General features: G+C 41.2%; 2 protein-coding genes across 3 annotated transcripts in view; both read right to left on the reverse strand.

Annotated features, from left to right (window-relative positions):
• IAH1 (isoamyl acetate hydrolyzing esterase 1 (putative)) lies at positions 1-11,118 on the reverse strand. Its single transcript, XM_009569055.2, has 7 exons — positions 11,081-11,118; positions 8,470-8,710; positions 6,365-6,417; positions 5,468-5,616; positions 4,203-4,364; positions 1,115-1,233; positions 1-376 (listed from the first exon to the last, which is right to left on the reverse strand). The coding sequence occupies exons 1-7, from the start codon at positions 11,116-11,118 to the stop codon at positions 209-211; spliced, it is 930 nt and encodes a 309-aa protein (XP_009567350.2). The 3' UTR covers positions 1-208.
• CPSF3 (cleavage and polyadenylation specific factor 3) overlaps positions 10,269-24,813 on the reverse strand; it is a 23,847-nt gene continuing 9,302 nt past the window's right edge. The window contains exons 8-18 of one of the 2 annotated variants that reach the window (XM_054063322.1): positions 23,387-23,562; positions 22,533-22,691; positions 21,646-21,792; positions 20,516-20,668; positions 20,188-20,296; positions 19,090-19,188; positions 17,911-18,005; positions 16,952-17,039; positions 14,482-14,551; positions 13,790-13,886; positions 10,269-11,591 (exon numbers count right to left, since the gene is read on the reverse strand). In XM_054063322.1, coding sequence (XP_053919297.1) covers positions 11,427-11,591; positions 13,790-13,886; positions 14,482-14,551; positions 16,952-17,039; positions 17,911-18,005; positions 19,090-19,188; positions 20,188-20,296; positions 20,516-20,668; positions 21,646-21,792; positions 22,533-22,691; positions 23,387-23,562 — 1,358 coding nt within the window. In that variant the 3' untranslated portion in view covers positions 10,269-11,426. Of the gene's footprint in view, positions 11,596-13,789; positions 13,887-14,481; positions 14,552-16,951; positions 17,040-17,910; positions 18,006-19,089; positions 19,189-20,187; positions 20,297-20,515; positions 20,669-21,645; positions 21,793-22,532; positions 22,692-23,386; positions 23,563-24,813 lie in introns of both variants that reach the window. The other variant, XM_009569056.2, reaches the window with a different exon arrangement.

The raw sequence follows: 24,813 nt of genomic DNA on the forward strand, positions 1-24,813 counted from the left end.
CAGACAAACCACCCCACGACATACACCGAGTGGTCTCATCTTTATTCTCCCGCAGACAGGGAAGAAGACACAGGAGAGCATCAGCAGGGACTCCCCACTACCCCTTTCCCCCAAATTCACTGTGTTCGCCGGGTGCTGCTGAACACCGGCTGTTCGTAAACAGTCTGGCATGGCTGCTTCCCCACAGGGTTCCTCCCCACAGGGGCTCTCACAGAAGGCTGGCCTCGGGGTTCGTGTGATCCACCTCACGCCAGTAAGGGAGCAGTAAAGGAAGAGAGGACAGTTTTTTTTCCAGGCGTGACCAAAGTTGTGCTGCTACAAAGCTGTTGCCTTTTGGTGATAAATGGAGCCCATCAGACAAATAGGAAGAGAAGTCCTACAGGGGAGGATAAAACCATGTATTAATGTATTTGCTAGCCACAAATAGGTCTCAAGTAATTTCTAGCTAAGTTCTTCAAAGCCAGATGGTGTACATATACATATATACACTTATAGGCTGGTTTTATTTTTCACTGTTTGTATTAAAATATTAAGAGAATGTTCTGGTGGCCAAAGTCACTGCTGTTCATCAGGAAAAGATCATGAGATGAAGTGGTGCAATCAAAATACAGAGGCTCCTGTGCTACTGAACAGGCTACAGCACCCAGGAGCGCAGGAGAGAGAAAAGGTTCAAGTGTCCAAACCAAAGTCACCCTCCTAGAGGCAAAGTCTGCGATCTCTGTCACATGGACAAGTCTGGACATTTGGTCAGAAGTATCTGTGAGATACCCATGCAACCTCATCTAACTTTGAAGTCTGCACATCACCAGAGGCCTCCAGAAGCCCCATTCCAACCTGAACTATTCGATGACTCCATGTCCAAGGAAAAGGTTATTTACGTGTAATGCACACCCAGGGGACACTTGCTAACCAAATATAAAACCCCAGGTTGTACTATGCTTTATTTCTCATAGCCCACTACGGAGCATTCTGGATTACTTTTTTCCTATCCCAAGTGTAATTTGGATGTATTTGGTATCATTTCAGCAACAACGCAGCACTACTGGTTCCTCTGTGCTAAACAATGCATTTCACAATTCATGACAGTTCCAAAGTCTTTCTCATGACATCATACCTCATTTTTTTGCATCAGAGTCCAGAGGTCGAGTATATCCGTTCCACAGTCTCCAGCAACCTGAACGCAGGCCTTGGCGTATTCCCCAGTGGTGGCATTGCGGCGATTTAATTTCTCACCTGTCAATAAGAAACAAAGAAAACATTTAGCAATTGTGAGCGATACCGCCTGATTTCAGAGTCTGTGGTGCATGTGATGCCTATCAGTTTGTTAAAGTAGCAGATGTAGCCAACTGCAAACTAAATCCGAAGCATCTCTGTTTAAGTGGCTGGAAGCTGCCTCTCATTTAGTCTCTTCCAGGGCACTTTTTGTTTCAGGGCCATTTGAAAATACGTTTCTCTTAAACAGATGTGCAATAGACAAGACAGAGGCAACAGCAACAAGCACAGGGCATAAGGCTTATTTCTGTGTTGCTCACAGCTTCTGCCTCAAATGAAATCAGTACATAGATACGAAACTCTCCATAAACCTGCTGCTGGCATGTGGAGGAGAGTTAAGTAAACATGAATCCATTTACAAGCTTGCCTTCTGCTTCCTGGATGCCACCCGACATCAAACACCTCCTTGCGACAGTCGCTGTAACACACTGATGAATCATAGGCTGGTTTAGACTGGAAGGGACGTTCACAGGTCATCCAGTCCAAGCCCCTGCAGAAACAGGGATATCTGCAAACAGGCCACATTGCTAAGAGGCCCATCCAACTTAACCATGAATGGTTCCAGGGATGGGACTTCCACTACTCCTCTGGACAGCCAATGTTTCACCACCGTCATTGTAAAAAAATTGTCTTCTTCTTATCCAGTCTAAATCTCCCCTCCCTTAGTTTAAAACCAGGTGAGCCCAGGGGTGCGCTTAGCTGCAAAGCTCTATTAGCACTTGCAACAGCTCCATTTGTGCATGCAGTTACACTAGGAGGTGCACGGTCAGTATGTGCTCACTGCTAGATGCTATAAGCCAGCAATTTCGCATGGACCACAGGGAAACTTTGAGTCAGGATATTAAGTAAAGTTGTTTGGATTTTTAACAGGACCTATAATGCAATTCACCACCTCCTACATGCCATGTGATGATTCCTACTTCTTCACACTGCCACTTCTTCCCTCCCTTCATTTCTTTTCATCATAAAAATACCCTCTACAGCCTCACCGGTCCTTCCCCACCACAGTACCTTTCCTAATTCTCACTTTCTTTGACTTTCTTCCTGGTTCAACTCCTCTACAGGCTCATTTTTAAGAAAGGCAAGAAAAAAGACCTGAAGAACTGTCAATCACTCAGCCTCATCTCAGTGCTGGGAAAGATAGTGGAGTTACCTCCTCTTTGGATTCATTTCCAAACACATGAAGGACAAGGAAGGAACTATCAACACAAATGTCGCAAAGCCAGATAGTACCTAACCAACCCAATAACCTTCAGCAATGAAATGATGGCTACACAGATAATGAAGAGCAGCTCTGACCTTAGTAAGGGCTTTGACTCTGTATCCACAGCAGTGTCACTGTTTCTTTTCGCATCTCTTTTCACACCTGGATGAATGTTCCTGTGAACACCATCATCCTCATGTTTGGCATCTCTCTTTTGCTCTGATACTATCTGACAAAACTAGACTTAAGCAGAACATTTCTCATGGACACCGGTTGAGGGCAGATGATCTGATATTGCTGCTTACTGTGCCCACACCACTTTATTTGAGATCCAGTGTCTCAGATCACCCTATCAGCTGTTCCATCTCTACAGAGCAATCTCTTTTAGACAGATACCAGCAGATTCAACACTGAAATGCAAGTTTCCTCCCTTCCTATCCCATAAAAGGATAGCTTTAAGATGAAAATGAATTAACAACATTTTAAAAGTGTTACTTGACAGCTAGGAGCCAGATAAGCAGTATTCATGATGGGCTCACCAAACAGATCTTCAAAAGGACAATATTGATGCACGTTTTACAAACCACAGTTGCAGCAGCTTTAGTGGGAGCTTGGCACCCGTGCCAGGAAAAGCTGCTCTGCACCTCTCCTATCCCTTTACATCCTACCCAAGGATCTAGTGCTGTCACATATACGGTCCTGGCCATGCCTGATGTTTGATCTGACCGGCTACTGCCTTACACAATCCCTGAGTATTGTTCTAGGGCTATTCCTCCTTTTCCAAATACAAGAACTACCCTGCTGGAGTGTCCATACAGTCCAAAATCTGATTTGCGCAGCGATCCCTGCCACACACCAAAGCCCCCTAAAGCAAAGCCATGCAATAACACAGTCAATTTTAATGCAGTTTAAACATGAGCTCACCTTCAAAGCAATACCACTTTGACTGAGGACACAACTTGGGACATACAGTACCACCTAAATTAGAGAAAACCCTGCAAATACTAAGACGATAGCTCTGTATTTACTCAGATCTAACTCAGAAGTCTTTTATAAAGGCGCAAGAACTGGACGAGCTGTCCTGATGGACTCGCTCTCAGGAGCCGCTGGGATTACAGCAATTTTCACCAGCTGAGCAATAGGAAGCAAGCGGTGCTGTTATGTCTCCATTTTCACAGGCAGCTTGAGCAACATAATGAGAAATCATTTAATCTCCTTTTGCTTCTTTTTCAGGTACTTTTATTAGCGTCCTTAGAAGGTGGTATTCTCTGCGAGGGTTTTTTTTTTTCAATTTAAAATAAACCTGGCTAGGGAATTACTGCTTATCCAAATAGATGTGAAACAGAAAATTGTGTAATAGTCACAGCATAAAGCACACAATGCCCAAATCTCTTTCATTACTCATGTTATTTTGGAAGCTGCTGGGACATGACGTAGTCTGCCTAGGACATCTCATCAAAACCTATGACCTCCAAGGGCAGCCACTTCATGCATGAACAGATCAATCAACACTTTTTAAAGGATATTAGGAATTAGTTGGTCGTTACTCCGCGACCTTATCCAAAAGCTGTTCAGCAAAACAGCTAGCGGTCCTTTTCCACCAACCGAACAGAATGTGACTGCAACCTACTACAAGCACGAAGCTAAAGATCCGTCAGCCTGGGATCAGCAACTTACACTCTGCTGTAAAAGACAGAATTTCTGCTCATCCACAGTATCCTTTTACCTTTGGCAAGACACTCCTTTTCCCAAGCTGATTCCTGAAGAGGCGGGGGTGTTATCAAAATAATCCTGTCTTCAGGAATGTCTACTGTCTTCAGGTACTGTATCATGCTCTTTAAGTTTGCAGCGTATTCCTCCAAAGGAACATGTTGCTTAGGATTCAGATCTGTTAGGGGACAGAGCACATGGATCCATGATGTTAAACTGCTTACAGATGTATTTATTACACAATATAATATGCTTTTTACACAGTGTATGGATGTGGGCACTCATTTTCAGCAAGCAGTGCACCTCAACCACTAATTCAGGAGGTGTGGTAGGAAAATGCCTTTCCTCAATATCCAAAGCCGACATATCAAGAATTGAAAAGCAGCACTTCCAACCAACACAAATAAGGCACAGGGAAAAAAAAATCCCCTTTATTTTAAGATGCTTTTTTTTACAACTCTTTATCTCACTATAGATAACACAATCACCTCAAACCTCACCTGACCCAAAAGCTAAGATTTTTAACTTTCCTGGATGCAGTAAACAAAATGGAAATTCCCATGCACATACAGTCAGTTCGTTGTGCACTGATGTTGTTATTTTGATTAAAGTAGTTCTGTGCGCTGCTATGCTTATCTTAAAGAGAATCCAAATTCCCCTTTCCCTCATTTTCTCAACCCGCCTGCCAAGAAACCATCAGACTGCTTTAAAGGCAGAAATATCAGGTGGATGCCCAATTCCAGTTGCAGGTGATGGATATAGGATTAATCCTTGAACACCCTCAAATTTACTTTAATATTAAATTTCTTTACTTTAGTATTAAATTTCTTAAATATTTATTTAAATATCATATTTACTTTAATACTAGGAATTTCTTCACTATGAGAGTAGTGAGGCCCTGGCCCAGGTTGCCCAGAGAAGCTGTGGCTGCCCCATCCCTGCAGGTGTTCAAGGGTAGGTTGGATGGAGCTTGGAGCAACCTGATCCAGTGGGAGGTGTCCCTGCCCATGGCAGGGGGGTGGAACTGGATGATCTTTAAGGTCCCTTCCAACCCAAACTACGCTATGATCCTATGATTAAAACTTAGTGACAGGAAGAGAAATAGAAGGCACTGCATGGTTTAAATACCAATAAAGTGCCTGAAAACAATCCACTGTAAAAATGAATAAAAGGGCAGCTGCTCCACAGAGAAGCTGCAGGAAAAGTCTATTCTGTTCTGCTAAACTGTACAACTGTCTCAAAAGAACAGCTCACAGGAAAAAAAAAAGAAAGCTGCTGTACCTTTCAAAGCACTGTCATTGGCTCCAAAGAAAATTGTAACTGCAACAGTACTCTTGGCATCAGCACTATTGCTGATCAGTCTTGGAAGGATCAGCTTGGCCCATCTGGTGTTGTACCCCGAGAACCCGCGGTTCACAACATCACATTTTCTGAAACAGAAGCACATATCAATAAGAACAGCTTTTCTCTGCCCAGCAGAACAGAACTCGGGAAGTTCTGAATCATTCAGTCAGGAGACCTTATTACTCTCTACAACTACCTGAAAGGAGGTTGTGGAGAGGAGGGAGCTGGCCTCTTCTCCCAAGTGACAGGGGACAGAACTAGAGGGAATGGCCTGAAGCTCCGTCAGGGGAGGTTCAGGTTGGATATCAGAAAAAAATTCTTCACAGTAAGAGTCATTGGGTACTGGAACAGGCTGCCCAGGGAGGTGGTCGAGTTGCCTTCCCTGGAGGTGTTTAAGGAATGGGTGGATGAAGTGCTTAGGGACATGGTTTAGGGAGTGTTAGGAATGGTTGGACTCAATGATCCAATGGGTCCTTTCCAACCTTGTGATTCTGTGATACCTGCCTCCATCCCTCTCTGAAAGAATGAGATGTCAGAGATTATAACTTGAATCTTTTGAAAGCGCTGGCACAGACTGCACATGTAGTATTTACCTGTCACTTAAGACTGTGAAACCAGAAAAAAACATCCTGACAATCACTGAGGATTTTTTTTCTTTCCACTCAAACAAACACGCAGTATTTCCAGCAGTATTGGGCAGGTTACCACTACAGCTGTTCCACTTCAATAAATTCATAAATACAAATTAAATATTAACTTGTGTTGGTTTTCTTTTAAAGAAACTGCATGACTTCTTGCATGCTAAAAATTACTTTGGTAATTTAAAGCTCTTACCTGACCAGTCTCTCAGCAAGGAATGCTCCCCAGCCATTTTCCTGGAAGGAGTACTGAAAGCAAGGAACACAATTAGACCTTTATCGGAAGGTCTCCAACAGGACATCCCACCACCACCTCTGCCCCTGCAGAGGCCACAGAATCATTGAATCATTAAGGTTGGAAAAGACCTCTAAGTTCATCCAGTCCCCTCATCAGCCCAAACCCACCATGCCGACTAAACCACGTCCCCAGGTGCCATATTTTTTTAACACCCCCAGGGATGGAGACTCCACCACTTCCCTGGACAGCCAGTTCCAATGCTTTACTACTCTTTGGGTAAACAATTTTTTTCTAATATCCAACCTAAACCGCCCCTGGCATAACTTGAGGCCATGTCCTCTCATCCTGTCGCTAGTCACTTAGGAGAAGAGACCAACACCCACTTTGCTACTATCTCCTTTCAAATAGTTGCAGAGAGCAATAAGGTCTCCCCTCAGCCTCCTCTTCTCCAAGCTAAACAATCCCAGTTCCTTCATCCACTTCTCAGAAGCGAGTCCAGACCTTTCACCTGCCCCACTGCCCGCCTCTGGACACACTTGAGCACCTCAAAGTCTTTCTTTTCAGGTCAAGCAGTTCTGGTCTTAACTAGACACACAACTGGCATCAGAGGTGACACAGGGACCGTGCCTACAGAGGGATGGACCCTGTGGTCCCTCTACAATCAAAACTGGTTGCTGTCAGGCTGTAGTTTCATTTTGGCTGGCAGGGCTTCCCTCACATTTTTCACTTTATTTCCAAGATCGTTTCACTGTGCCTTCATTCCAGAAAGCACCTCTCAAAAAACCTCTCTCCACACACTGCTGCATGTGCAGTTCGATAACTGTTTTTCCTAGTGGTAGAAAAATTAATCCCTTCTCCTTATTCCCACTGCTGCACCATCCTCCCAGTGAAAACGCTCTGCCCTTTTACAGAGCATCACAGGAGAACCAAGGTGCAGGATGAAGGTACAAGATAACGCAGACGTAGGAGAACCAAGGTGCAGGAGACTACAAGGGCAGAACTCAAGTGCAGGAGAATCAAGGAACAAAGATGCGCAGGAGAACCAAGGAACAAAGGTGCAGAAGAATGCAGGCGCAGAGGAACCAAGGTGCAGGAGAAACAAAGGCACAGGAGAACCAAGGAATGAAGGTGCAGGACAAACAAGGTACAGGAGAAACAAGGAACCAAGGCACAGGAGCGCACAGGCACAGAAGAATCAAGGAACAAAGGTGCAGGAGAATGCTGGCACAGGAGAGCACTGGCACAGGATGAAGGTGGTGGCGAACAGGCCCAGGAGAACCAAGGAACAATGGTACAGGATAACCAAGGTGCAGGAGAAACAAGGAACTGAGGCGCAGCAGAACACAGGTGCAGAGGAACCAAGGCGCAGGACAACCAAGGAACCAAGGCACAGGAGAAACAAGGTACAGGAGAAACATGGAACCAAGGCACAGGAGAACGAAGGAACGAAGGTGCAGGAAAAACAAGCTATGGGAGAAACAAGGAACCAAGGCGCAGGAGCGCACAGGCACAGGAGAACCAAGCAACAAAGGCGCAGGAGAATGATGGCGCAGGAGAGCACTGGCACAGGATGAAGGTGGTGGCGAACAGGCCCAGGAGAACCAAGGAACAATGGTACAGGATAACCAAGGTGCAGGAGAAACAAGGAACCGAGGCGCAGCAGAGCACAGGTGCAGAGGAACCAAGGCACAGGAGAAACATGGCACAGGAGAACGAAGGAATGAAGGTGCAGGACAAACAAGCTACAGGAGAAACAAGGAACCAAGGTGCAGGAGAATGCTGGTGCAGGAGAGCATCAGCACAGGATGAAGGTGGTGGAGAACAGGCCCAGGAGAACCAAGGAACAAAGGTGCAGGAGAACACAGGCGCAGAGCAACAAAGGTGCAGGAGAAACAATGCACAGGCGAACCAAGGAACTAAGGTGCAGAAGAACACAGGCACAGGAGGACCAGGGAACCAAGCGGCAGAACCAAGTTGCAGAAGAAGTCAGGCGCGGGAGGGCAGAGGCACACCCGAGGCCCAGGCAGGCCCAGCCGAGCGCTGCCCGGTGCCCGCGGCCGCACCTGAGTGATGGAGTCCCCGAGGAGCAGGACGCGCGGCCAGCGCACCGCCATCCCCGCCGGATGTCCGGGAACGAGCACGGGCTCCTCCCGCCGGCCCCGCACCGACACTGCCGCACATCGGCGCCCCGAGGCTCCTGTGGGGTTTATAAAGCGAGCATCCCGCCTCAGGGCTGGGCACAGGAGGGGAAATCCCCACACACCGTGTGCAGAGAGAGGAGCGGGGACAGAATCGATTTCCCACCTAGAGGCACATGGATAAATTTCCCTTAAGTCTTATGCATCTTCTGTTACTTCCCAAGGTCTAATTTTAATGTTATTATGAACTTCACACCAGTCAAATCTCTTGCTAATGTGGAGCTGGGTCCGCCTCTCGGCCTGTTCCTGCCTTTGGGATGAGGAAAGGCTGCAAACAGAGGGGATCGCAGGAGCCACATCTGCTCAGCACAGATCACACTGAGCACAAGGCGTTGTCATCCCCAAAGAATGAACAGGGTCTGGAAAACACTGCTTGAAAGAAAACGTGCAATCAGAGGGACATTCTGTGTAACTTTTGAAATACACAATTACTTAGATGAAACTTCATTTTGCTTAAGCAAAATTATTCCACTTCTTGTAACAGTAACTACTTCTTGTAACAAGAGGGGCCTTTTGGAGGGCCATGCCTTGCCCCTTCCTGCTGGAACTGGCTTTGCCATTTTATCGGTTTTCGCTTGCAGGGCAACAGAACAGGATCAACTCCAACCATACCTGTCTACTACTAAATCATAGAATAGTTTGGGTTGGAAGGGACCTCGAAGCCCATTCAGTTCCACCCCGCTGCCATGGGCAGGGACACCTCCAACTGGATCAGGTTGCTCCAAGCTCCATCCAACCTGGCCTTTCACACCTGCAGGGATGGGGATGGGGCAGCCATCTTCTCTGGGCAACCCAGGCCAAGGCCTCCCCACTCTCACTGTGAGGAAGTTCCTCTTTAGGTTTAGTCTAAATCTGCCCCTCTCCATTTTGTAGCCATTTATAACCATCATGTCCCCAAGCACCTCATCTACCGGCCTTTTAAACACCTCCAGGGAGCTGCCTGATAACCCTTTCTGTGAAGAATTTTTCCTGATGTTCAATCTAAACTTCCCCTGATGCAGCTTGAGGCCATTACCCTTTGTCCTATCACCTGTCACTTGGGAGAAGTGACCAACACCCACCTCTCTGCAACCTCCTTTTAGGCAGCTGTAGAGAGCAAGAAGGACTCCCCTCAGCCTCCTCTTCTCCAGTCTAAACAACCCCAGTTGCCTCAGCTGGTCTTCATAAGACTTGTTTTCCAGCCCCTTCACCAGCTTCTTCACTCTTCTCTAGACGTGCTCCAGGACCTCAATGTCTTTCTTATAGCGAGGGGCCCAAAACTGAACCCAGGATTCGAGGTGAGGCCTAAATGAATGAACAGTGTCTGGAAAAATACTGCTTGAAAGAACACAGGCGATCAGAGGGACGTTCTGTAACAACTCTACTTTCACTTAAATAAAAAATATTCCACTTTTTGTAACCCCCCCCTGCCCCTTCCTGGCAGAAAGCACACAGGAAAAAAACCCAGCATCATCTTAAAAGACACTAATCTGTTGCAGTTAGAGGCGTCCTTGTAAGAAAATGCTATTATTGCCTTTAAAGACTCTATACTCTTATGTAGTCACCTAATAGCATATAATTCAGGGAGGAAAGCCATCATTAACTCTGCTGATACTAATAATACATTAATTCTTCTAATACTCATACACTTAACAATGCTGTAAAGATGATCAGATGACAATTTAATCAGCTGAGAAAAGGTGGGGGGAAGTCGTGTACAAGAGACATCTTCTTTTGTAGAAATCTTTCACAGAACCATAGAATGGTTTGAGTTGGAAGGGACATCAAAGCCCATCCGATTCCAATCCCTTGCCATGAGCAGACACCCCTCCCGCAGGATCAGGTTGCTTAAAGCCCCATCCAACCTGGCCTTGAACCCCTTAAGGGATTGGGCAGCCACCACTTCTCTGGGCTACCTGGAACTGGGCTTCACCACCCCCACAGGAAACAATTTCTTCCTAAGATCTAATATTTTGCATCTAAGCTTTTACTTCAGAGTGAAGGAGTTGCAGGCTTCTATAAAAAACTTCAGTAAAAAACTTCTTCCAAATATCTCATCTCAATCTCCCCTCTTCCAGCTTAAAACCATTCCCCCTCATCCTATCCCTGCACTCCCTGATCAAGAGCCCTGCCCAGCTTCCCTGGAGCCCCTTTCAGTACTGGAGGCCACTCTAAGTTCTCCTTGCAGCCTTCTCTAGTCTAACACAAGCCCAAGTCTCTCAGTCTGTCTTTGCATGGGAGGTGCTCCAGTGCTTGGATCATCTTCGTGGCCTCCTCTGGACTTGCTCCAACAGATCCATGTCCTTCCTCCACTGAAGATTCAAAAACTGGGCACAGAACTCCAAGGGGGTCTCAAGAGAACAGAGTAGAGGGGGAGAATCACCTCCCTCGACTGCTGGTCACACTTCTTTTGATGCAACCCAGGATACAATTGGCTTTCTGGGCTGCAAGCGCACACTGCTGGCTCATGTTGAGCTTCTCCTCAGCCACCACTCACAAGTCCTTCTCTTCAGGGCTGCTCTCAAGCACTTCCATCCAGCTTCTACCAACTGGAAAAAAAAATCTTAAAAAATATAAATCTATAACATATAAAAATCTTTAAAATTACAAAATTTAATTTCTGTCATTATACATTCTAGGTTAAGAATTTTTTCTTATTTCTTGTATGTGCACATAAGAAAAAGAACATTTGGAGACTTTGCCTGATTTTATTATGATGTATATGCACAAATATAGTCGCTATAATGCTGCTCGTCCATTATTTGAAATAACTCAGCAGTTTCAGAGTCACACAATTGATACGTTTGACTTACTGAAAGAAAAAAACCCCATTTATTTAACTCTTAAAAAATAATCCAAATAAATTGAACATCTAAAAGATCTCTGATGTGCCCAAGGTATCTACAGAGGTCAGTGTACTGGGCTGAGGGCATCGTAAAGCCTCTGTGCAGCCAGTTCCAGCATTTCACGAAGGGATTCGTCATCTTCACTTCCCGGCTCACAGTCAACTGTCTGGGAACAAAAAAAGTATGTTAAACAACCAGCACTTCGTATTCCTGTACAGGATGTGAAGAATGTTCGTAAGGGGAAAGGAAAAAGTGGTCATATGAATTGAAAAGAAAGTTATCAAAAGTGGCACTGTAGGTTTCTAAATGGCCTGCCAACATGTAGAGGAGTACAGAGAAGACTTACGCAAGTCCTGCTGCGGAACAAGAAGCTTAATCATGAGGTTTATGTTTGATTATTAATTTGTTTCAAAACTGCTATATAAAATGCATTAAGTTCTGTAGATTAAATTTAATTCAAAATCAAATAAAACCATACAAGGATCAGTCCTCAGAGATTTAATTTTATCTGTGAATTCACCCGTGTTATATGGGGTTAATATTGTAAAACACTTTTATTCATCACAGAAGCACAGGCACTGGTACTCAGGCAATCTCCATACTGATGCTCCCACACCCATGAGATAACATGTACATCAAATTAAAACTTTGAAGAGATTCATTTATCACTAAAACAATTTAAAATGTCTTCCTAGAGAAGATGCCCACCGAAAACATGCCAGCCCATCAACATTCAACTCAGTCCTCTGTTCTATCTCAAAAACAACGGGCAGCACCTGCGTATTAAGACTATTCTTGTTCCTGTTGACTCTCCTGGCTCTAAGACTGTACATTCTCTAATTCAGTATTAACTTGTTACTCTTCTCAACAACTAACTCCTTTCAACCATAAAGGGGTCAAAAAAAAAGCGGCATTTGAAACAGCAAACTTGCATTTAATGTTATCTAACAATGCTGCTCCAAGCATGTTAACTCTAAGAGCACTGGGTTAAGAGTTAATGTGGAAAAAATAAACCCACGTGTCCCACCATACAGTCAGATCTGTACTAAACAGGTTCTTATTTGAAAGCTATTAAAGCTCTATAAGAAGATATACATGCATATAAAGAAGGACAGATTTTCTTGCAAAGCTTGGTTCACAAAGGCACAAGCTTGCCACTGCCAGCACAGTTATGCAAGACAAATATTAGAGACACACACGCTGTTACAGTGGAGTTGCCATTAGGGTTTTTGTCAGTACACAAGTCTTTTAACAAAAATGACATATATCAGTATAATATTATATGAAAATGAAGCCTAACTTCTTGATTAAGCAGTATGCATTTACTTTCCAGTCTTATTACTTTCTCTATTGCAAGATTCATCAGTCCAGAATTTTTCTGTACTACACATACACTGAAGTGTAGCATGTGTTTATTAAAAAAAATGAAGAGATGACACAGCAAGCATTGTGTGTTAATGACCATAATTCATTATTCGCTTCAGAAAATTAACATCCATTTGTTTCATTTTAATATGTAACATATGCTGGGCAGGGACCAAGCTTTTCTTCTGGGTTTGTAGAATACTTATAAAACATTTGTTGTGGTCCCTAAGGACAGCATCTGAAAGCTGCTCCAGTGGAATAGATCACTATACCTTATGTATTTTTAATGTGTTATTAGTAATGATAGAAAGCCAGCACATTAAAATCCTTATGGACATGAGGGATATCATTTAAACCATTCTTTACAGTTCCACATTGTTCAAATAACTAGGTGTGATAGCTTCTTAAAGCAGCCTTCTCTCACGCATGACATCCAATTCTGAATCTAGCCAGTAAATTAATAAAGTATTTCTTTTTGTGAGTATTTCGGGCTTTCAATTTAGCCACTAAAGGACTGAGATGACCAAAAAAATCTTATTAGCATCCTTCCTACTCTGTGACTGTTCAATTACTCAGACCAGTGCCTAAAAAAATCATAGGTTAAATCATTTTCTCCTCCACAATCTTTCTTAATTCATTTTTATACAAGTAGAGAGCTGCTGAAAAATACTGTTTTCTTCCAAATTTACTGCACTTGTTACATCAACCTTGCTAGCACTTTTTTAATGAAGAAAACTCTCTAGGAAATGCTTTTGTAACATACTCTGTATGCGCAGCTGGATCAGTATTTCTCAGAATGACTGAGTACTGAGCAACTGAGGAGAGCATCAACGAAATTAATAGGAAGTGAATAGGCTGCAGCTGCTGTGATACCAAATACAAACCCATTTCTTTAGCAAATGGGTACATAATACCCTACGCAGCACTGTACACTAGACAGGAGACTCACCTCTGCTAAACAGTGCATGCAAAAGCAAGCGCTTTGCTGTACTTACCCGAGTGTCCAGTGAAATGTTTGCAGTCTTCCCATCAACCGTGACACTCAAGACAGAGCCATCTTTTGAACTCACACAGTCTTCTCCAAACATATCCCTAAAACAAAGACCTATGCGTGTAAGATGTGGCCAAACAGCAAAGTAAATGGTTTTCTCTCTATTAATCTAAGGCTTCCAAACGCACTTTGTCACCAGAGTATCTCCTTTCAGCAATTATTATTTAACCCACTCAGATATAATTAACAAATACAAATCTAAATTATTATGAGAATGGGTGTCAAATAACAGTTAAGTATTTTACCAAAAAAAGTCTCATCATAAACAAAGGTAAGGAATCCTTTCATTTCTAAGAGGTAAGAGTTCTACGTAAATAACAGGACAAAGTCCAGAGTAAGCTTTAATAGAGAAATGATCCAAAACAGTATTTGCGTAAGAATTCATTGCATAATCTGGGATACAACTTAAAAATTTGCTTCTGGAAGAAATAACTGTATTCAAAATTTTAATGAAGCCAAGAGCTTTTCTTATTGTTCCTCTTTCTTTACTTGATTCCTGACCTTCATAGAAATCAGACTGAATTAAACTTCCACGAAGTATTTTTTAAATAACCATGTCTTTAAACCTTAAATTAAAATTTTGTTTACATGACTAAGAGTGGCCATTTTCCTTTTGAAAAATACATGCCAACTTACTGCAGCATGATCTCCATTCTCTTCCTGTACACATCCATATCTACTTTCTTGGAAATTTTATGTACTGCAGCTGAAAAGAAAAAAGTAATTTTACTTTCAGAGACATTTAGCAGCAGGAAAATTGGCTACTTGATACAATCTGATCCCTAATTCACTTTCATGAAAAATAATCTAAACGCTGTGTAAAAAATATGTGTTTAAATAAATTATTGAGAAAATGCGTTAAAAGGAGATGGAAGAGTCAAGGAATTTAAAATTTATGTTCCCTTTACTTATCAGATTTTAAAATAGACAGTTTCACAAGTCTAATTCTCACTTTTCAATTCTCCTTTTTAGTGTTAACACTCATTATTTCTCACCTTTCCTTTAATTAGAAGTGAAAGTAACTCACTTTAATAATTTTGTTTATAATCTCTCAATTTTTATTGTTATGCACACTGCATCATGGAGGCTAAGAGCACACAGAGAACACAGAAAGCAAAACTGGACAGCAAGTGTGAGTAGTAGTGATAGGCAAAGACATTCCTGGAATGTGTTTCAGAATACAGAGTCTGAAATAGAAATAACAATACTGGTTTTGTACTTGGCTTCAAAATCAAGAGATAGTTTAAAACAGGTAATTTTCTTTTGAAAATTTAAGTATTTGATCATTAAAGGAGCAAGAATTCTATAGGAAGAGCTAGTTGTGAAAAATCACTCCCTGTTTCACTGGTGAATAAACAAAACAGATCTACAGCTGGAGTTTATTTAAAAGAAGGCTTTTTAAAAACTAAAGATTTCTAAATCATCTGAAGAGTTCAGAGAATTGAACACAACAGTAGTTAGAATAACTCATAAATTCTTTGAAGAACTCCATAACTGCAAGATCACAAGCAAGCGCTTCTTAAAAACCTACCATCCCTTAGATAAGATGCAGTAACTGAATGCACTAAGCAAAACAAATGTTTTTTGAAGTCCGGTAAGAGTAGAGACAGGCCCAACAATAACTTAAGATATTTACATTCAATCCCTTGTGATCCAGTGAACATACTCTAAAATATACAAGTGAAAAAACTGTTTTGCATGGGTTATACCCCAAATAAGGGGAAAAAATCCTGCAAGAAGCCACACCTGAGGTGAGCTGATAGAATCACCACCATGAAACAACATGAGAAATAATTGAAAAAGGCATACAAAAATAAAAAGAGGAATTAACTATGGGGAAAAAATACCCCAGACGTCACTAGCAGATTGTATGGATAAAGTAAGGACTACCGAAAGTCAAGTGAAGTATATTAATGTAAGAATTTCATATATAAATACAAGAGAAATAACAAAAATACAAGAGAAGTAAACCACAGGAAATAAACACCTATTTGTTTGCATAGTTCTAGTACTTTCCACGCTGGTTTGGAAAGAAAAACCTAATAGAAGTGTTATGAATAAAACATCACATGGGGTTCATAAGAGACAGATCAAGCCAGACTCCACACTATCTCTGACAACTTACAAGCATCATTTATTTTAAGGATAGACTTAGACCATCATCCTTCAGTAGAGAATCCGTTACAGAATAACAGAAAAAACCCTTAGGTAACATCACAAGATGTGGAGCAACACAGAATTTCTAACATTGCAACTGGTTAAAAGGAAGGTCCTGCTCATCGGGGACTCCATCGCCACATCCAAACTGGAGAACAACATACATTCCAAGTAAGGATGCAGGTAGTGGGGGAAAAAGTGATTTCAAACCCTAAAAAATAAACCAAAAATCCCTTATTCTACTTTGATAAACTGATTATCATTACATTATCAGTGTCACTGTGTTGCCAAGCTGCCAGCATTTATTCTTAGTAGCCAATCCACCACTCAATACTGCTCTGTATTCTCAGCACAGTGACACACATGTTCAAAAGTGAAATAGTGGAACAAAAAATACAAACTATCATCACTAGTAAACCCAACAAAATTGCTGTGATTCCTGAATAGCAACGTCAAACTCAGTATCTGACAAGGCTATCACTATCCAGTGAAATTAATTGGTTACAAAAGGGTCTGTGTAAGTGTAATTATCAAACTAGTCTAACTTTTCTTCAGCATTGTCTAGCTAACTTTCTGATGTACAGAACACCACTTGTGAATGGAAATGTTAACTTTTAAATGAGAAACTGAAATATTTAAATGAGATCTCATAAATTGTTTATACCCCCAAGTCTAAAGAGAGTAGTATTTAACTTATCTTAAATAAGGTCATATTTTCCACAGTCAGCTACCAGCTACTGTATGAGAGAAAGTTTCAACAGATGAATGTTTTACAGATAACGAAGACCAAGTTGTTTTTAAGCAGCAAATCTTACTCCCTAAAACATTTCATAAGGAGAGGAAGTACAGTAGTGGGAATGCAACTTATCTCAAGGCATTATATCCCTCTAGGCTTGATACAATTCAGCAGAAATGCCTCAATTAAGTAAGAATACACTAAACTTATTACCTTTCTGTATTTTGGGATTTGACTGAACTTCCAGTATCACTGTTGTCACAGTGTCTGCATACATATCATTTGCAGGATTTGCCACCCACTGGAAGATAAAAAAAAATAAAATCATAATTTGAGCCTGTTATTTGGACTGAATGAATAATGCAACATAAAACCAATGTAACATAGATTGCATTCCTCTATTCGCTTTTCTCTGAATTCTAGCTCCAAATGACTGTTGTAGATTTCACATCAAACTATTAACTATTTTTAACTTGCTGTATTAGGTCCAGGAAAGCTGGGGAGGGGCTCTTGATCAGGGAGTGCAGGGATAGGATGAGGGGGAATGGTTTGAAGCTAAAAGAGGGGAGACTGAGACGAGATCTTAGGAAGAAATGTTTCCCAGTGAGGGTGGGGAGGCCCTGGCCCAGGTTGCCCAGAGAAGTGGTGGCTGCCCCATCCCTGCAGGTGTTCAAGGCCAGGTTGGATGGGGCTTGGAGCAACCTGATACAGTGGAAAGTGTCCTTGTCCATGGCCAGGGGTTGGAACTGGATGGGCTTTGAGGTCCCTTACAACTCAAACCATTCTACGGTCTTATGATTCCAGCATCTTCCCATGGAAAATTCAAGATGTTGAATATTTCCGAACACATTTGTGAACCAGTTATTAATTACTACAACTATTTAGGAGTGGGAGAAGAAAGGAACACCACTTGACATGATTTCCAACTAGTATTTGCCAAATACAAAAAGGGCCCTGAATGTGCCATAATATCCTTGAGTCACAGCAAAAAAGAAACTAGTAGTGGCTAAATGAAATGACACACAGCAACACACGACCACAGCTCAAGGGGAAACTTTGTTCTAGCTTTCAGTGTACTTGTCATTGAACAGAGAACTAATTAAAACATTTAATGCTGCGTAGCAGAAACTGGAGAAAAAAAAAATACTTCTTTCTCCCTCACCAGCACCCACCTCAAGGACTACCATGCCTGGTTCCTGGATCACAGTAATATTTCTGAAAACCTTCAGGGCTGGTTTTTGTTGAATTTCTATTTCTTCTACATCACCTAAGAAGCGATAAGAAATGGTTAACAAGGATAAAATTATACTGAAAACAAGACTAACTATATCTGCAGAAGAAAACAACTTGTTTTAAGAATGCTGTGATTATCATCACAACTCATAATCATAATTCATTTCTAACCCTGAAGTGCATGCTCTCTTTCCTTGCCTAACAAAACTATTTCCTTTGGTCTGTATTATTTTGATTTTTTTTTTTTTTGGTATGTAATATCGTCCATTTTACTTGGTTTGAACTCTCATAGTTGACTGGCTTGGTACGCTGACATGTGCGCACCAATGAAAAAGAAAACAAATAAGAATTAACCAGCTCCTCTTATATACCCTTAAAGGATAACTCATTGTTTATATAAGCATAGAGCACAAAACAAAAGCATTTGTGTGCCAGGTTGCCCTCAGGCTGTGAGACCTGAACACCAACTGAATACAGGTTCTCTTTCCACTGGCAACATGAATTTGATTCTGCCACTAGAGAAAAAATAAAACAAACCAACTATCCTCAGCTTTAAATACGGGAAGGAATCCTGCAGAGTGTGTGTGCCTTCAATAAACTAGGACAGGAGCTGCACCTAACCTTTAAGAAAGCTAGACAGAGGCACCGGGGATCACACTAGCGGCAGATTTAAATGGCTTCTGACTCAGAAAAAGCCAACAAGGTTAGATTTTTGCCTCTTGGGGAAGGACGTAAGAGGTTGTCTCTAACAAAGAAGGGCAGCGTTTTTGGTTTTGATTAACAGAATGGCTGGAGATAAAAGATAATAAATCCTGCATTAGAGTGGCTATGGCACTCACTTTGGAGATGAACAGGAGACAAAAATCCACCTAGGCTCTAGATCACTACACTCATGATTTTTTGTACAACTACAGCAGAATCCCCCAAAAAGGATGTGTCATGCTCATCAACTGGATCTGGCAGAAGCTGCATCATCTAAGGAAAGCTGTAAAATATGAAACAAACTGTGGCTCTTCAGTTACTGGCAAAGAGGTTTCCACTCAGAAGACCTCTGAAGACTGTAAGTTGTTTAAAGGTTGACTATTATAAATCATGAACATGTCTTTCCAAATACGCACCAGTAAGTTTTTGCAGCTGATAATAAAGCAGATTAAAAGGGCCGGTATATGGAATGGCTTGTGTCTGTGTTACAGTGCTCATCGCCAAGTCTGTATAATCTGAAAAAGGTTTTAAAATTATGCATTAAATATTATCCCTTTCAATTTACTTCCTAAAAAATAAAGTTTTCACTATGGATAAATAATGGCACTGATTTGTTGTTAAGAAACCATCAAGAGCTTATAATTTTATCATATCCATTATAGGCAAACAATGAAATAGGACAGCAGAATTGCTTTCCTCCAAGCTCTTCTAACCTTACATGTAATTATCCTTCTATTTTATGAACAGATCAACTTCTTTAGCAATAAATATCATAGGAGCAATACACAAGTATTTTCACTCTACAGCAAAAACTAATGACATTTTAGAAACTGGGAGGACAATTGATCAAGGTGCACTTCTATACTCATTGGCATGTTTTATGCAGGTGCATGCAGAGGTATAAGTTTTAAGTAATCAGAAGGGAAATGTGATTTATCTTCTTTATTTTACAGAAAATATAGAAAAGATTTTAAACTTCAGTGCACAATAAATTGAACTTATCAAACACAAAGCTACAGGAAAAATCAGTACTGTATGCAGTGATGAAGGAGATGCAGACCTCACCGTATTCTCTAAGCATATTCTTTTAATCAGCACGGCATACAGGAATCAAGTTAAGGAAGTACTACTACTACTGGCTTCTCTCATTCAGGCAGATCTTTATACAGCTCTTCAGCTTTCCGAACTTCAGACAAACACAATGTTTTTGTCTATTCCACGCTCTCATGACTGTTTTCAGTCATATCTCCAATTCACTTATTCCCAGGCGTTTTTTCCAGCCTGGCCTTCTCACACATTCAAGATTCACCATCCTGTGTGTCGAGCTCAGAACATCTGGTCTTTTTGATGATGTTTATTACGATATGCTTGGTACCAGCTTCATGCTTTATCTTAGTCCCAACTAACCTTCCACGTACTTGGCGTTGCTCCCACAACTGTATGTGTTTTAACAACAAAAGAAAAATACAGTAAAGTTCCAATTACCTACTCAGCACATCACTGTCTTTACTTACTGGAGAGGTCACACGGAGAAAGAATGTGATAGTTAAAATTTCTTTTAACTAGGATTCCAGAAATTCTCTGTCCTTGCTCTGGTTTCTTATCTGCTAAAGATCCCATCACCTGGAAAGAAAAAACACAGTGCAACAAAGCAATCTGAAGGATTCATAACTTAAAGGCAAGCATGAAGATGAAATATAGTTTTCAGAGAAAAATCAAATATAGTATAAAGTTAACTCTGAAAATAAAAGAAAGTCAGAGAAACCGACACACATTCCGAGATGCAGCTTTTATCCCAGAGGAAAATGCTGCTGTACAGATAAGAAAACACTGATTTTATACCTTGGCAAGTTTCTCTCCTCTGAAGTTTAATGTCACAGCTTCAGTATTCCTAGGATTATGAACCTCGATATGAACTTCATCATTATCCTCATATTCCCGTATCAATGCTGCTTTCAACCTGGCCATTTCATTCTGTTCACCATGAACTAATATCTACAGGAAAGACAGTTTTCCTTGTAACAGAAGTTATTTGTCCAACCAGACATGTTTAGTGAACAAATTATTCAAGAAAACTGCTATCTTGTACCTCATCCTTATAAAAATACAATTTCATAAGGTCACAATATATGAAACATTAGCTCAATTATATTACATAGCTCTAAGTGTGTCTTTTAATTCTTTGAATTCATTATTCAAAGGCCTAGATTGCATGACCCTAAGTATTAGTAAAAAAGTACAAGCAAATAAGCAGAATGCATTACAGAAATTCCATTTAACTTTTCATACACAAACACATCGTTCTATTACGAAAGGGAAGCATTAACATAAGTTCAACAATAGAAGTTTGTTAGAATTACATTTTTGTGTCTGCACATAGATAAACAGAATACACATGCAATTCAGTGAGGATGCTTCACAGTTCACAATTTTCTTTGCTAAGTTAAATCCTCTTTTCTTCTGATATGATTTGTTTTCATTCTTATCTGTGCTTGCACACTGATTCTCGTCCTGTCTCGGTAAGTTCCTGAACTGAGTCCCCATTTTCATATTCTAGTCCTTCACATCTTCTGCTCCCTGTGATTTGCTCGTGCTTTTAGCCACAAGTGCTGCCTTTGTCTTTAGCTGCCTGCTAAACACCTTTAATCAATGCTTCCTTGTTTATTTTGGGGCAAACTGCAGTGAATTATTGCAGTACGAATGCCCCCAACTTAACGTCACCCTATACTGCATCTTACTTGCACAGAACACTGCTGATATCCCCAAGTATCCCACATGCAGACATTCAAGAGCAATTTCATCTTTACTTTGCTAAAGGAACGCCATGGAAAATGGTTAAGAACTCCATCTTTTAATAGTAAAGGTTAGGGATGCTGGGTTCTGCTAGATACCAACACCTCACTTGATGACTCAAAGCTATGAACTGGTTTGATGAATCCCACTACGGAGAAATGGGCAGATTGAATACTAACCACGTGTGGAGGTTTCAAGGCCCGGATAAATTCACTGGTTTGTTGGTAATCTGTGTGAGCAGAGAAAGAAATGTAATCCACAGACATCTTCAGCGGTAGTTTTTGACCTGACATGGTTGTGATCTCTTCAGGTTCAGACATGATGTGCTACAAAAAGAGACCGCTTTAAATAAAAAACTGAAAGCCTCCTACAGACAACAAATAACACTTTACATTTCAAAAAACAATGAAATCATGTTGGCTGCCAGGTTAAACATGAAGAACTGAAAATATCTCTCAAATTTCACAAAACACACACTCACAAATGAAAAGACACCTCATTTCATCTTTTGCATGCCCAGCAGACCTGGGAGGTCATTCTTGTTCCGGAGAATAAATCTCTCTCAAACGTGCATTGAAATTATAACAAGCATGTGACTTCTATCTCTAAAGGCAAAACTAGATATTCTGATTGTCCTTAGCCTCTGGAATTTGGAAGGAAGGATTTCACTCTCTACAACTAGACAGTGGCACAACACGTGCAAGGCAGTGTGAGCTCTGACAAGCAGATTTAACTAGACTTAAGGTTAGGGCTCCCCTCTTAAAAAGTTAAATGGTGGAGGAGTCTAAAGACAGAGAAAAATATCGATCAATCTTTCTCATGACAACATAACTGCTCCTAGAAAAGACTATTCTGTATAAAAAAACTGGAGACGGTCATATGCACATTTTTTGTACTTTTCATTAGTATTAGCCAAAAGCAATTAGTTTTGAGTACATAATTCTGTGTACGTGCCAACAATCTTCTCAGTAAATCCAAATAAAGCCACTAGCTAGTAGCCAATTCTTTTCAAACATAATCTGCATACTACTTCATATTAAGAACTTGTGGTACATTAACAACTCACCTTAGCAAGCGTTCCTTCAACACAGTACCCTGCTATAATTACTCCGTTTCTCTTATCCGTGCACCAGCTCTCAAACAACTCTCTGGATAAGCCACTCTGCATCATACCTGGGGAAGCCATCACAACACTTGGGCCAATATCGTCAAAATGATCCATACTCTGAAAGGATAAACAGCAAGAATTTTAGCGTCAGTTACCATAACTCACTTAAACGAAGAGCAGCCCAGCTGCACCCTTGAACACCGTAGAAGTAGAGCTCTATGTTCACAAACTAACCCCATGCTCATAAACAGTGCCCTTTGCACTAGAGTTCCTCCTGCTGATGCCCACATGAAGCAAACTACAAGCACAGGGATGTACAGTGGAAGAAATATTGGAGCATAGGGTCACCTCAGCCAGCTCTCTAAACACTGGGATAGCAGATAACTTGGATATAAACCTGTACCTAGTCAATCTAAATATTCATAAAGGTTTGTGATGACAGGAAGAGGCGGAACGGGTATAAACTGGAGCGGGACAGATTTAGACTGGACATTATTTAGAATTTCTTCACTATGACAGTGGTGAGACACTGGAACTGGTTGCCCAGGGAAGCTGTGGCTGCCCCATCCCTGGAGGTGTTCACGGTCAGGCTGGATGGGGCCTTGGGCATCCTGATCTAGTGGGATGTCCTTGCCCATGGCAGAGGGGTTGGAACCAGATGACCTTTAAGGTCCCTCCCAACCCAAACTATTCTATGATTCTATGACTGTATGATTCAATCCTTTAGGACAGTAACTATGCAAACTATTTAGCATATATGAACTCCTCTGTCGCCCTTTCTCTTTTGTAAGACAACCTTATCTCAAGCTTACCTTCAGATTACTAATATGCTTGAAAACAAATGGATTGTTGATGTTAATTTGCTTGCGGATTTTGTCATTCATGGCATTGACGTACGTTTGATAAACAGCCATACATTTCTTTGCCAAAGAGGAGGCATAGTATATAGGGATATCATGGAGTTCAGGGTGATTTTGCCAGTATTCATCTAAAAAACCGAAACAAAACAAAACAAAAAAAGAACAAAACACAATCAACAACCAATTAAAATTCCACACAACGCCCCCAGTATTATCTCCGAAATGCACGCTTCTCAGAAATGTTAATAGTTCTTGTAAAACAGATTTAGCAGTGGGTTTTTTCATTTCTCTTACAGAAAATCACAGAGGTTTTTTTTCCACTTGCTCTACCAAAGAAGAAAAAGCAATCACCAACTCAAAATGTGCAGAACTAGTAGAAACAAACAGGCAAACAAACAAGAAAACAAGGAACTTCAGATATTCTGGCAGGCCAAATTCCAAGCAATCGCCAACTTCAGCTACAGGGTATAAAGTATACTGGATATTTCACAGCAACAAATCTGTATTCATAGCAATACAAGAATTCCCACACCACTGCAATGAAGCTAAAACTCTCTGTCAAAAGTTAATTGTACATCTAACAGCTAGGGACATCTGCACAGAGATACAGTGGTGAGAATTCACTGTGGCAAAGTTCTGTAAGATAAATTCACAGAGTTTAAGACGTGAAGAGATCACCCAGCTATCAAACCTGCCCTCCTACACATTACCCAACAGTGATATTTCACAAGCTTAACTGAAACAAAAACAGGAAAAAAGCCTCCACTATCCACAATTTATATTATCACCGATGACAATAGCTGTGACCTTTACTAAACAAAAAGAAGAGACCTGAATGCAGCCATATAAATACAACTTACTTGTTTTCTCAACTGGATACATTTCTGCCAGTCCAAAATATATTTATATGGTGCAGCTGGAGAACAATTGTCCAAAAAGAGCAGTATGCTCTTCCGGCTATATTTGTACTTTCAAAATGATATGGCTTTAACCTAAGAGCTTTGATCTACAGACAAGACTTTCAGAACAGAGTGGGTCACTGCCGTGAATACCTTAATAACATTGTGTGAGGTGGAACAGCCAATAAAAGGTAACTAATAGAATCATAGAATGAATCATAGAATGGTTTGAGTTGGAAGGGACCTTAAAGCCCATCCAGTTCCACCCCACTGCCACGGGCAGGGACACCTCCCACTAGACAAGGCTGCTGAAAGCCCCATCCATCCTGGCCTCAAACACCTAATAATACGAACAGCAAAATTTACAGTAACATTAAAAGACTGCACCAATCATAATAATTTTTGATACCATAATGCAGTATTTTTGGTTTTGTCAGATATTTACGGAAAGAAGAAAAATGAACAGAGAAGCCTGCAGTC

Source organism: Cuculus canorus, chromosome 3 (assembly GCF_017976375.1).
Source record: "Cuculus canorus isolate bCucCan1 chromosome 3, bCucCan1.pri, whole genome shotgun sequence".
Classification (NCBI taxonomy): domain Eukaryota; kingdom Metazoa; phylum Chordata; class Aves; order Cuculiformes; family Cuculidae; genus Cuculus; species Cuculus canorus.

Coding starts and splice junctions, on each gene's coding strand:
- IAH1 (XM_009569055.2), bottom strand. CDS start 11,118: ATGGAAGTGCTTGAGAGCAGCCCTGAAGAGAAGGACTT. Junction 8,711..11,080: donor AGCCCTGAAGAGAAGGACTT/GTGAGTGGTGGC, acceptor ATGTGCCTCTAG/GTGGGAAATCGATTCTGTCC. Junction 377..1,114: donor CTCTGATGCAAAAAAATGAG/GTATGATGTCAT, acceptor CCTCCCCTGTAG/GACTTCTCTTCCTATTTGTC.